Source organism: Ailuropoda melanoleuca, chromosome 7 (genome assembly GCF_002007445.2).
Source record: "Ailuropoda melanoleuca isolate Jingjing chromosome 7, ASM200744v2, whole genome shotgun sequence".
In the NCBI taxonomy this organism is placed as follows: Eukaryota; Metazoa; Chordata; class Mammalia; order Carnivora; family Ursidae; genus Ailuropoda; species Ailuropoda melanoleuca.
Genome location: NC_048224.1, coordinates 27681319 through 27694963, shown reverse-complemented (window position 1 = coordinate 27694963; position 13645 = coordinate 27681319). Strand labels below are relative to the sequence as shown.

The window sequence follows — 13645 nt, the reverse complement described above, 5'->3', positions numbered from 1 at the left end:
AAGATGCTGTTCCACAAGCTGCGGGTGGATTCCAAGCAGCAGCCTGGCCCCCAGGGGGGCCCTGGGGCTCTCTCCTGGGGTGGCATCGGCATTATTGAGAGACACAGAAGCCATTGTACCAACGAGCTGGACATCCTGGTTGGATGCCCCGGTTCCACCAGTGTCTTGGAGAGACAGAACCAGCTCAGCCAGGTGGGGAACAGAGCTCTCTACTGGGGCACAGGGACCCTGGGATCTTCACCAGTGCCCAGCTATGGACGCCGCAGGATAGAACGGTGCTTTACATCTCACACAGCATTCTCACTCCCACGGTCTTGCTGGACCTTAGAGAGCAAGGTGCAGAGAGAGGCTGTCACTTGTCCACAGGGGGACTCCAACACAGGCACCAGCTTTAAGCTCCGAGGATCAGAGATGAAGTGTTAATAGGCCTTTCATGTCTTCATTCCGTTTTCTCCCCCTCCCTGTGTCTACGTCTTTATTCTCTTTATTCTCCTCTGCTTCGCCTCGCACCGTTCCTGAGTTTTCTACACAGCTAGGAATGGTCAGCCCGGGTGGGTGCGGATGGGGGTGTTTTCACCCATGTCTGAAAGGTTCAGAGAGGGTTACCACGAAAAAAATTGGCGACTGAATAAGACAAAAGCCCACTTTTCTACTCCCTACCATTCCTAACTGTCCAATAAAGCAATGTACACTTTCACTTCTTCTCACTTAATAAAATAACAATAATAAATGGTACCGTTTGTTGAAGGTTTATCATGTGCTAGACATTGGGCTACAGTCTTTGAAGTTATTATGTCACTGAATCTTTCACAACCCGTGCAGCGTGGACTCTTATTCCCACCTCATGGGTGGGAAAAGTAGACTTTAGAGAGATGAAGTAAATGCCCAAAGCCACTCAGGGAGTGAGTGGTAGAGCTGGAACGTGAACGCTTCTTCTATGTTCTAAACAGGAAACAGACTCATGCATTAAAATTACACTAAGACACTGATAAAGGGGTTCCTTCAGTGTAAACCCTGAACTCCGTGTCAGGGTTCCTCAGAGAAGACAGTGACCCCGACTCTTCACTGGTCAAACAAATCTGAACAACATGCTCAGGCCTGAGCCCTGCCCTGTGAGATGCCAGCCTGGGTCCAGGGCAATGACCATGACAAAGAGGAGGTCCTGGGAGGAGCACCTGGAGGCTGTGACTTCAAAAAGAATATCGGGGGCCCAGAGGGCACAACGGCCCCATGGGATGGGTCACATTCTCTGGGCACAGCCTAGACTTTGTTCTGAGTCCAGACCATACAGCTGATTGCCTGCCTCCTGGTCATCTCGTTTTGGATGTCCCACGGCATTCCAGTCCAGTGTGTCCCAACTGAACACTCCTGCCAACCTGCTCCTCCTCGGGGGTCCTCATGTAGGGAATGGCCCCACCAGAGATCCGGAAGGACACTCTCCAACTCACCGCCAGGTCAAGTCCAGTCAGATGGACTCTCCAATCCCTGCTGAATCCAGACACGTCTCTGTCCCCCCAGCCACTGCCACCATCTAGGCTACCCTCACCCTCATCCTCGCCTGGACTTCACGGTAGAATTCCTGCCACGTCTCACACCTCCTGCACTGCCCCCCGTCCATCCTCCACCCTGTGACCAGAGGGACCTTCCTAAAATCCACACCCAACTATACTCCCCTGCTCCCTCTCAGCCTGAGGAGCCCAGCTGGAGAGAGGAGAAAGAGACAAGCACCCTCCGGCTTCCTGGTTCCTGTCCCCCAGCACTCAGCTGACTCCCCTCTCTGTCCACCTGTCTCCAGGCCACCCTCTCATCTGCTTCCTGTCCCACGTCCTTCTCCACCCCCTGCCCTTAGCCTCCTGCCCTCTTTCTTCGTGCCTGGGGCTCCAGGGACAGCTACACCCTGCTCTCCCAAAGTTCACATTAAGCCACTTCCCTCTTACAGAGGCCCTACATGAATACCTGTTTCCACTAACCAAAAGAAATCCACAGGGGATTTTCCCCTTTATGAAAAAAGGCCAAAAGCAAAAACAGTGTTCAGCATCTGTCTTACAGCAGGCGTTACAGAAGCAGCAGGGGCCCCGGGAGTGAGATGGGCCCCCGCCACACTCCTTCCCCAGGAAACACACTCAGCATCTCCATCGAGCCGCCAGAGCTCCCAACTGTGTGAGCGCTGGTGCTTTATCTCGATTTAGTTTGCACATCCGTTAGCAAGAGGTGTCCTAAAATAACAGAAAAGCCTAAGAGAGGTTACTTTTTGGGTCTGGGAACAGTCAAACATTTTTCTGCATAATGGCTTTACAGCATTCTGTCTTCTGAAAGGTTTCACAGTGGACAACGGGGAAACCTGTATCTGCTTTCCCAAGTGACCCCCATCATCTCTGTCTGTCCACAACTCTTCTTCTGCCTCTCACCCTCCACGGCGCCCCTCGACAACCTAGCCAGACACACCAGGACACCAGAACGTGGCAGTTCTACTTTCTGTCCTATTTTGGGCTAGTCTTTTCAGTTCTTAGATCATTTAAGATTAAATATTTAAGTTCCAATGATTTTGAGTGGGAATTCTTAATTGCTGGCACTTGGACAGGACTGTCAGATCTCAAAGTCCTTTCACATTCTCTCCTCGTGTGATCTTCCCAAAGCTGGGGTTAGGTGGGTCAGGTGTTGATTTATAAATGAGGAAACAGGCACTCAGATTTTCCAGAAACTCAAAAGCCAGGATTCCGACTCGGCTCCTCCAACACCATCCCTGGGCTCTTCCCATTCCACTCTGGCTCCAAACTGAAGATAAACAGAAATCTGCTCCCTGACCCAGGAATACATCTGTGGTTCCTGTCCGCATGCCAGCCTCCCTTCAAGTCAGCTAAACTGATGCCCTTCTGCCAGTTTCTACGAACTGCCAACATCAAAGAAGACAGTTGCCAAGAACATGTGGCTGTCCAGCACGGCTTGTCTTCAATCTGACTCCGATAACTCACCTCAAGTTTGTGGAAAGCATCTCGGTGAGGGAGCGGTGCCCGCAGCCCCAGTGAGCAATCTGCTTCTCTGGACTGTGCTTTGAGATTCTCCAGCCTCTTGGTTACTGACTGCTTCTGATATTCTGGTGTTCTGCCCAGTTCTTTTCACAGCACCCAAAACCCCAGAGAAAAGGCAAACATCCAGTCAAATATTTACCAGAGACATGAAAGCATGCAGGTGGTTTTCTTCCTTGTTTCAGAAGACAACTGGCTATTTTTCTGCTCTTCCTCCCCTTCTCCTGCTTTCTCAGGCAAAGCAGGAACTCCCTCCTATTTCCTCTCTCCTGGACACTTGCTATCTCTGTTAGCCCCCTTGGGTGGGCACGGGGCCCTCTGAGCTATCAGAACTTTGCCCAGCAGCTAAGGCCTCTTTGGCTAGCTATAAAAATTATTATAGGCCATAAAGTAGGACTCTGTCTCGAGGCAATAAACTAGGAAACTAAGACCACAGGCTTCAAGATTCTTTTTGGAGAAGGCCACCCACTGCCAGGAGAAGGGGCGGGGGACAGTTCAAAACTGAACCCCACCCACACAGCAGAGCCGGCTAGCTGTCCACCAGGATTCCTGATCCCTTTCCGTAGAGTGAGGCTGCCGCTCGGGAGGACCTGCCCAGCCACCGCCACACTCCCCAGGCCCTGGCCTCTAGGAACGGAGGTGCGGCTGGGGCTCACCAAGGAATGAATGTGAGCAGAGGCGACAGGGGTTACTGCTGGGCCAAGACAGTTAAGAAGCCAGTGTGCCTTTTCCACCCTCTCCTTCCCCATCTGGGGCTTAGAACTCCAAGGCCCTAAAGAAATGGGGCGGGAGGAGCCTGGGTCCCTGAATCACTTGGTAGAGGAATCTCTTCTCTGCACCAACTGTCCTCTCACACCCTGGGCCGTGAGCAAGAGTTAAAGTCCTACGGTCACAAGCCAGCGAAGTGCGGGCCTGTTTGTGACCAGCCCGCGTCGCCCTTGCAGACGCGGCACAGGACGCGGAGGACTTGTGAGCCTCGTGGGTCCAAGTCCTTCGTGCTAAGCGTGAGAAAACTAAGGTTTAAGGAAGGGACGTGTCCTAACAGGACTGGCCGAGCCTCAGGAAGCCCGGCGTGCCCATGGAGCGGCGTCCACGGCACGAGCAGCTGCGCTGACGCCACAGGACTCTGCCCCCGGGCACGACGGACGCGACCAAACGCCTGGCCCAACACAGCCGCTCATAAACCACGTCAACCTCTTACCTGTGAGGGACACGCTGCCCACAGGCCACCTGTCCCGGGGGTCCGACCTCGAGACACAGAGCAAGAGCTGGGCGCTCGGCAGTGGGGCCGAGAACCAACTATCACGCGGACAGACGCCAGGACATAAGGAGGCCACGTCCTGTGGGCCCGAGCGCGCCTCTCCTGCCGCTGAGAGCCAGTGAAGATTTCCAGTCAGCGCCGTGGCCGTGGGTTCCAAATGGCCTTCAGGGCGGAAAGCGAACGAGCGCGCAGCGTCCCTTCTCCGTCCGCTCGCCGCCCGCCGCAGCGCCTAGACCGGGCGATGGCAGCACCACGCTCCCCTCCGAGGCTCTCACTCCCTTCACTCGGGCCCCCGCGCCCCTTCGCCCGGCTGTGGGGGCGCTCCCTCCCTCGGGCTCCCGCCGCCAGCTCGGGGGGCGGCGTCCCCGTGCGCAGCCACACATGGAAGGGGCCGGGCGCGCCTACACTGGGAGGCGGCCGGGGAACGCTGCTCCAGGCCTCACAGGAGTCAGGAATAAACGTCGCCATGTTCGAGGCGCTACACGCGCCGGAGGCCGCTGCCATAGCAGCTGCTGCCTGTCCTCAGGGACACAGTCCCCTCTCCAGGGCCGCTGCCCGGGCGCAGGCGCTAGCACAGCGCCCCCCGGCGGCGCCCACGGCGCAGCTCACGCGCTCCTGCCCGCCCCCAACACCTTCTCTTCCGGCCTGGCCGCGGGCTTGCTGCACGCATCACATTCTTTGTGAGTTGTAATCCTTCCCTAAACAGCCTCGCACGCTCCTCTGGGTCTTCAGGGAACAAGGAACGGAGACGCACTCGAACCGCCTGGGGTTAGCGGGGTTTCCATGACTCCCCCGCAGGGGCTGGGGCCCAACCCGGGAACGTGCTGGAAACTCAGACCCCTCTTGGGAATGGTTCTTCCACGCCCGTGCCCAAGGGCTCTCTCCTTCTCTTGTCTCTCTCCCTTTAGGTACTTTTGCTTCAGTCTCTCTATGGTTCAGTCCCTTTGCTTTTTTTTATAGTTTCTGCTCTTTCGTGGCTTCAACTCACTATTTGTCCTGACCATCCTGACGAGTATCCTTTCAGCTTCTACCCCCACAGTTCACCCCAACTCTGCAGGGTTCCCTCAGTTCTAACTGCTACCAGAAAAGCTCTGTTTTCTTCTGTCTTGGGCTCAGTCATACTGCCCGTGTATTACTTGGCTAGGGCTGCCATGACAAATACCACCACGGAGGGGGCTTAAACAACAGAAATTTATTCCTTTGCAGTTCTGGAAGCTGGACGTCCAAGATCAATGTGTCAGCAAGGCTGGTTTCTACTGAGGCCTCTCCCTTCAGCTTGCAGAGTACCGCCTCCTCACTGTCGCCACGCGGCCTCTCTGCTACACATGTTCATCCCTGGCATCTCTCTCTGTCCTAATCTCCCCTTCTTAGGAGGACATGAATCAGATTGGATTGGAGCCCACCCTGATGGAGCCCATTTCTTTAGAAGGCCCATCTCCAAATACACTCACAGTCTAAAATACCAGCAGTTAGAGCTTCAACGTAGGAGTTTGTCGGAGGACATAATTGAGTGCATAACACCCCCGGTCTAATCAGCTCTGCTGGAGCGGGAGAGGGTCACGCAGGGAGCAAAAAGACACCATAACTGACAGATTCAGACCATTTTGTTTGATCCCTTTACTCCTACAATGAACACGTTCTCCCCCCTTCTGCTTATCACCACCGTTCTTGTTCAGCAAGTCCTACCTCAGGTGTAGTATCTAGCATGAAGTGTCTCCTGGCCACCGTGGTGTAATCTCGTTTCTCCTCGTGTGGCCTGCGTCTCTCTTATGGCAAGTATCAGGTCTTCTTTATTTGCTATGTGACACATACGGATGGAGAAGCAGTCTGCTTCAGTGGTTCAGAGAGTGGACTTTGGGGCCTACCCCACTGTGAACTAGCTAATTCTGACCAAGTCACTGCTACCCTCTCTGATCTTTGGTTTAATCTAAGATAAGGTACACATGCCGCATGGTCACCTGAGGCTGAAACGTGCAAATATGCACAAAGTGTTTAGGAGGGTGCCCCCCCCATAGGAAGCACTCGGTGAACCTTAGCCATCTGGGGACGCCCACCCTCTACTGGCTACTGACTGAGTAGATGGTCACATCCTGGTTCATCATGTCCAAATCTCAGCTCCCCTCATAGATCACGGTGACTTGGAAGTCATGACTAGATCTGGTTCAGCGTAACGTCTGGAACACAGGGGAGGCCTTGTAAATGCTTATTCTCAAAACTGAAAAAAATGAAAGGAAAATGAAAAAGAGACACAGGCGGATCAGGTCCAACGTAACCCTGTTACTGGCTGTCTAGAAACAAAGAAACACTGTAAATGTGTTTCCTCTGAAACCAGGCCCTCTCCTTCCCCGGAAGAAGCAGTTCTTGGTGCAGCCGAGCCACATGGTTCAGAGGAAAGAACTGCAAAGCTCTTCTCCCTCCAGACACGTGGAGATACTATCTCCTCCAGGAGCTTCCATCTCCCAGGGGCTTCCTGGATCCGTTGCCCAGGTTTCAAATGGCTATTTTACATTCTTGGATTATAATGGTGGTTTCCCTCAATTCTACAATTCCTTTCTTCACATCATTAAGGAAAGGTCATTATTGAATTGCCACCGCCTGCCCTGGTAAGGCTGGGAAGGCAGCCACTTTAAAGTGGGAGAAAAGCTAAAACGCTTGACCTGAAATGCTCGAGTTCAGCAAAATTTCATCCACAGTAATAAGGACCCATTTCTGAGTGGCTATGATGCTCCAGACATGGACCCTTTGAACGTGGAGGCAGCCCTGGGTCATAGATTTCATTTTCTCTCTCTCAAGCTTTGTCACTGTAGTGTTGAATCTAAACAAAGAACTTGACGTGTATTTGTGGAACACTTCAACATTTGATTACTCTCTACCATTCTAACTTAGCAAACCTTTCTGAATATTGCTTCTTCTATCCAATGCACATTAATTCCTTTTTGAAGTTTTGAGGCATTTGCATACTTGGACTGAGTTCATCCAGGTTATCAATAAAAGCACTGAATAGAGCCCTATATAGCACTCCACTAGAGACCTCCTTCCAGGAGCCATGCAATGCGAGAGTGAGGAAAGACCCCAGGCGAGGCAGGCTCACTGTCTTGCAGCTCTGTATTTAGCAGGCTTCAGAGTTTGGTGACAGGCCAGACGGGAATCAGCAGTGCATCACAAAGGCGGTGCTGCTTTCCTGAGTGTTGGGAGCTAATCACAAGACAGCCTCTATTTATTCCGAACACATATGGCTAGCTGAATTATGAAATTTAGAAACAAAAGAACCCAAATACCCAGATGATCTAGTGCAATTTCATTAGGTAGCAATGACGACTTTCTGCAGCATGTATGCCCCTTGACTAAGGACAATTTTTCTCACTTTGAAAAAGGAAACGAAACTATATATTCCAATCCTGCCCCTTCTCCATTGCAAACAAGCCTGGCTCCCCCTGCTGGCAGAATGGAGACAGACTCAATGGGGCATTCGGCGACCTTTGTGATCCGGCCCCAGTTTTTATCTTCCCAGAATAGACTCAACTCTGGATAAGTCCGCAGGATACCTGGACTCACCTCTCAGATGCCATCCATTTCCCCTGACCTCGCCCGTTCATTCTTGTCCCAAACATTTACCTGTGTGCCAAGCAGTATGCCAGTCCCTGAGGATAGGTACTCTAGGGACACATCTTGGGCCCTCTTCCCACGTTGGCCAAGATCCTGGCTTGGGCTACAGTGTCCTCCCTGGGGAATGCTTTGGTGCTTTGCAATTGCTCACAGATGGAATGCAGAGAATGAGATTACTGCACCAGAAGGCAGACTGGGACAAATTGCTGGGCTGGGGTTGCACAGGGACAGACCAGAGCAGCAGATCTGGCCCTGCAAAGGCCATTTCTAGAGCACCAGGAGGGGAACCCATTTAAACCAAAGGCCAGCCACGTACTGGAAAAGCAGCTCTGTGCTGGGACACCCAGAGACCTGGGTCCTTCCCTCAGCTCTGTCCTGCAGGGCTCTATAACTTTGAACAAGTTTCTTTCCATTCTGTGCTGCACTCACCCCCTCTGTCAAGTGAGGACGTCAGAAGTGGTCTCTAAAGACCCTTTCCTCTTACCTGACCCTGCTCAGATGTCACCTCTGTGAAGCCTTCCCTGATCTCCCTCAAGAACCCCATTGCTTCAGACAGACTCATACCTCTGAGCACGCAGTGATTATCGGTAGCCATTTCTGTTATCTTCTCCTAACCGAGAGTGCTTTATGCCAGCACGTTGGTTCATTTGAATTATTAGGAATGATTGAACTAATGAATGAATGTCATTTCTAGATCTGTAATCCCTACATTGTCCACAAGGTGGCAATGTGCACAGGTGGCCGCCACACAAACCTTGCAATTGGTGGAAGCATGGGGAAAGATGCTGAAGGGAAACACAGAGAAGCAGGGACTTTCCTCAAAGACTTATCCTCCGGCTCCCCGGTGGGTATTTCCTTCTCCCCACCTTTAAGGTGTCGGTCTGTCAGACAGCAACGCATGCCTTAGCTACGGGGCTTAGGCCTGGATTCCATGTTTCTAAGCACCTACTGGCTCCTCAAGGCTCAGTTTAGAGAGTACTTTTTCCAGAAGGTGGACTCTTCTCCCCCAGCATTTTTCTGTAGTCACATTTACTGCACTGAAATGGCTTCCAACCCGCCTTCCCGAGGCCACCCTCTTGAGTACACCGTGCCCGGCTTACTCATCTAACCCCCTGTGCCCTGCACAGGCCTGGCAAGCGGTAGTCGGCCCTCCGAGAGCTTGCTGAATGAAGAATGAATCAATGAATCTACAAATTAGGGACGTGATGGAGCAAGTAGAGCAGAGAATCATCTCCTCTCTTGAGAATAAGAAAAAACAGCTATCGTTGACCCTTGAACAATGTGGAAGGCATAGGAGCACTGACCATCTGCATCGCTGAAAATCTGCATATAACTTCTGATTCCCTGAAACGTGACTACTAATAGCTTTACAGTTGATCAGAAGCCTTACTGATAGTGCCGTTGACGGACACGTATTTTATATGTCCTACGGATTGAATACTGAATTCTTTTTTTTTTTTTAAAGATTTTATTTATTTATTTGACAGAGATAGAGACAGCCAGCGAGAGAGGGAACACAAGCAGGGGGAGTGGGAGAGGAAGAAGCAGGCTCATAGCAGAGGAGCCTGACGTGGGGCTCGATCCCGTAACGCCGGGATCACGCCCTGAGCCGAAGGCAGACGCTTAACCGCTGTGCCACCCAGGCGCCCCTGAATACTGAATTCTTACAATAAAATAAACGAGAGAAAAGAAAATGTTATTAAGAAAAATCACAAAGAAAACACAAGGTACTGTGCTATAAAAGAAATCTGCGGGGCGCCTGGGTGACTCAGTCGTTAAGCGTCTGCTTTTGGCTCAGGTGGTGAACCCAGGGTCCTGGGATTGAGTCCTGCGTCAGGCTCCCTGCTGAGCAGGGAGCCTGCTTCTCCCTCTGCCTGCTGCTCCCCCTGCCTGTGCTCTCTCTCCCTCTCAAATAAATAAAATATTTTTTAAAAAAGCAACCTCCATGTAAGTGGATCTGTACAGTTCAAATCCTCATCGTTCAAGGGCCAACTATACATGTCTATGTTGACACCAGCTAGGGAAGAGACCAAGTACCCCTTAGCACAATAATGATACACTATTATTTTGAAAGGAATAGAGCCAAGTACGTTAAAAGGAGGCAAATGCTTTCCTCAAGTGACACTAGGCTGTACTGCTTTCTAAGAAAATGAATCCTCCCCATGGCAAGGTGAATTCTCTTTCAACTATTTATGAGGAAACTGATGGCAGCTGGTAATGCTCCTGGTAAAAAAGGAAAGTTCCAGGGGCTTCCATGTGACCCTGCGTCTTATGATAGCCCTTACTCCATGTGTCACAGAACTGATGTTGGGATTCTGCCAGTTGCCAAATGTGTCTACTCACTGTGAATTTTTTTATAAAGATTTATTTATTTGAGAGAGAGCGCACACAAGGGAGAGGAGCAGAGGGTAAGGGAGAAAGAGAATCCCAAGCAGACACCTTGCTAAGTGCAGACCCTGACATGGGGCTTGATCTCATGACCCCGAGATCACAACCTGAGCCGAAATCAAGAGTCAGACGCTTAACCGACTGCGTCACCCAGGTGCCCCATGGTTTAATTCACTGTGATGTGAACATGGGCCCTGAGTGTTGCAAGCCCCCCTTAGACTGTGGGCTACGGTGAGCCACTCCAGTAAATGGTCAGCGGTCCTTTTGGGAAGATCCTAGAGGAGGATTTATAGAATTTGTTTAGCAGCCTTTTTTAAGGGGACCTGGCCTCCTCTTCTAATTAAGTCTGAAAATTGGATAAGAGAACCTGGTGATCCAAATCAGCTTTTGGACACCAGACCTGGAGTTTTCTCCCATTGTACACAGCAAGTAACATTTTAGTAGGATGCTCATTGTTTCATTCCTGGGGACACTGGGACAAGCAGACAATGCCAAAGACCGCTGTGAGTCAAAACCCAGAGGTCCACTTCATCCTACTGTCCATCATGGTAACTGCACCCTGCTATGTCTTCAGCAGCTAAGTGCTACCGCTTGGCCTCTGCTCTTCTTCAATCTCACCATCCCCAGAGGACTCGGCGAGCCCCTTTCAATGGGGGTGTCTCTCATCATCATATGTGGTCAACACAGGAGAGCACCCACAAGGTTTTTCAGGGATAACAGTGCTCCCTCGCTAATGAATTTCCCAATGTCACAGGGAAGGAGATGTCCTCTGGACCGCTTGGGGAGTGTAGTAGGTGGTTGAGCCGGTTGTCCATAATAAGTCTATTTTAACATCTCCCCTGAGCCTTTTTATTTCTTCCTGTGCAACACACTAGGGAAGTACTGGCATCTCAACTTAACTAAACGCAGATCATCATTAAGCTTCAGTTTCACTTAAACATCTAAGTAAACTACGGAGTCACTTCCAGCTACACAAACCAACACATTGAACCCAGAATCTCAGGTAAGCACACCTGTATTAACGCAATAAAAAGTTATATTCTGTTCTCTTTCGTCTTTCATCCTTAGAATCCACTCTTGCATGTACTCTCCAAGTTGCTGCAATGTAATATGGCAAAATCTTGGCATTCTTGTGGTATAGAAGCTATATTTTCTCAGATTAAACTTTGTATTTGCCCTGCTCAAGCATACGGAACTCCAGTGCCAGTTGTGAGTCTAGTGGCCACAAGAGGAAGGTGGAGTAGGTCTTGAACAGAAAAGGTACGCCTTGCAAGGTAAGAGCCCTTAGCACGATCCTTAAACAAGGGAAAGTGAATCTTCTCAGACATAATCTGCAAACTGCTTCCACTGGGGGTGGGGGGAGGAGAGGCTCAGAATAACTCAGAGGCTCAAGATTCTCAACTTCATCTGCTTCATCTGAGACCACCCAGATATCCCTATTCCAAGTCCAGTACCTACATACAGTTGTGTGTTAATTTGTCTGGGTTTTATAGTTGTTTACAGCAGGAGGGCAAACCCTCCATCATATCTTGGCTGCTCAGCATCTCAATTTCCATCTTTGCAGAGCTCCGTATCTTGCAATGTTCCTTCTTACACAGTATTGAATTGAAATCTGTCCCTCCATAACTCCCACCCCATCATGCATGAAAACCCACCCCTCTCTCTGCTCTGGAACGTCCCACCAGAGACCTGGAAACAGGGATTTTGTTTTCTCTCAGCCTGGATTAGGGCTTCCTATGAATGGCCTAACTGTGAAGCTTGAGATTCAAAACTATGGCCCACTTATGGAGAAACCTCTCCTCACCTTAGCTCCTCAGACTGGGACATTCATACCCACTTCAACAGCTCCTGAGTGTGCATGCCCCCACCCTAAGTGGTGTACAAGCTAGCCTTCTACATGTGCCAGCAGGAAGCAGAGGAGATAAAACATCATGGGAGCTCACTACCTGCCAGACAAAAGAGGTGCCTCATCCCCCTTCCCTGCCAGGAGAGCCCATCTTTTCCTTTTCCCATAATCTCTAGGGGCCCAAAGATGTTGCTCACAGTGTTAACTGGCACTCTGGGAACCAGAGTTCACTGGGCTATGGGCTTGCAGGCAGTTTTAAAGGAAAAGGACACCAATCCAAGAAGCTTCTCCATCTCTAAGGGTTCAGAAAAGGAAGAAAACTCCACAGGGCAAATGAGGATTAAAGGGTGATCAGGAAAAGCCATCCATACAGCTGGGTCAGCAAGTCCCTCCCTCCTTTCCATGCCTTCACTTGGCCACACATCCAACTCCAGCAATCAGGAAACCCTAGGATTTCCTGCGTGGGTCCCCTTCTCGGGCTGGGCCAGGGACAGGATACACAGAGCCTAGCTGCCAGCAGGGGTCACGTGAATAAATAACTGACTACATGTTAGCATGTCTTTCCAACACACACTCTGCACTAACTGCAGATATGCTGACACTTGGGCATCAGGACATCATCACAGCATCACTTGTACTAACGAAAGGACTCAAAACAACTGGCTAAATGATTGCAGCTTTGTGCCATTAAACGCCGTACAAAGTTTAAAAGTCTGAGGCCAATGCAAAATAGATCACCAGATCTCATCACAACCAAAGTCACTTTTAACTGTGAAATATACCATGACTTTAGTAGCATTGAGGGGAGAAAAACAATTAAACAATGCCCCATTGTTTGTACAAGCCCGATTTCAGAAATGGTAAGAAGTAGGGAAACTATGGGAAATACCCTAGATGGAAAAACCAAGTGCAGAGTAATGTGCAGGCCACGCTACTCTGTGTGTGTGTGTGTGTGTGTGTGTGTGTGTGTGTGTGTTTAAAGAGAGAAGCTATACAATCATACGTGGCTTAATGGGCATACAAAATTTCTGCAGACACAACAGCCTGATAACGAGCAGCCTCCCGAGGCTGGGTTGGGACACTGGGAAGGGAAACTCTTTTCACCATTGCATCCATTTGCAACCTCTGAAATTTTAAACCGTATATTCCCTTTCTAAAAGAAAACTTTGAAAACGACTAAATGCAAAATAAAATTACGAAGCGCATCCTTCTGGGAGGATCAAGGCACATAATATTTGGAGCTAGCCCTGGATCTGGAGACTGTACCCCCCCCCACCCAGTCCTGGCGCCACCACGGCGACCTCCGGTAAGTTCCCGCCCCGAGTGGGTCTGTTTCCCCAAGAGCCCACTGGGTCTAGGAGAGCAGGTCTCGGGACTTCACTCCAGCTGGGAGTCGGGGAGGCCGGGGGCCCACCCCGCCGCCGCGCGGGTCCCGGGACCAGCAGCCGACGGCGGCGCCCCGCGGCGGAGGCCGGCCAATCAGCGGCCGCGAGGCGGGCCGGGGTGGCGGCGCGGCGC

The 13645-nt window shown here is 50.9% G+C and overlaps 2 protein-coding genes across 2 annotated transcripts in view; one reads left to right on the top strand and one right to left on the bottom strand.

Annotated features, from left to right (window-relative positions):
- Window positions 1–9337, bottom strand: part of LOC105235700 (stimulated by retinoic acid gene 6 protein-like) — a 54670-nt gene extending 45333 nt beyond the window's left edge. The window contains exons 1-2 of the mRNA XM_011219350.3: window positions 4228–9337; window positions 2973–3112 (exon numbers count right to left, since the gene is read on the bottom strand). Coding sequence (XP_011217652.2) covers window positions 2973–2992 — 20 coding nt within the window. The 5' untranslated portion in view covers window positions 2993–3112; window positions 4228–9337. The remainder of the gene's footprint in view (window positions 1–2972; window positions 3113–4227) is intronic.
- IGFBPL1 (insulin like growth factor binding protein like 1) overlaps window positions 4754–13645 on the top strand; it is a 25242-nt gene continuing 16350 nt past the window's right edge. The window contains exon 1 of the mRNA XM_011219377.3: window positions 4754–4967. Within this exon, the coding sequence (XP_011217679.2) occupies window positions 4754–4967 (214 nt within the window). The remainder of the gene's footprint in view (window positions 4968–13645) is intronic.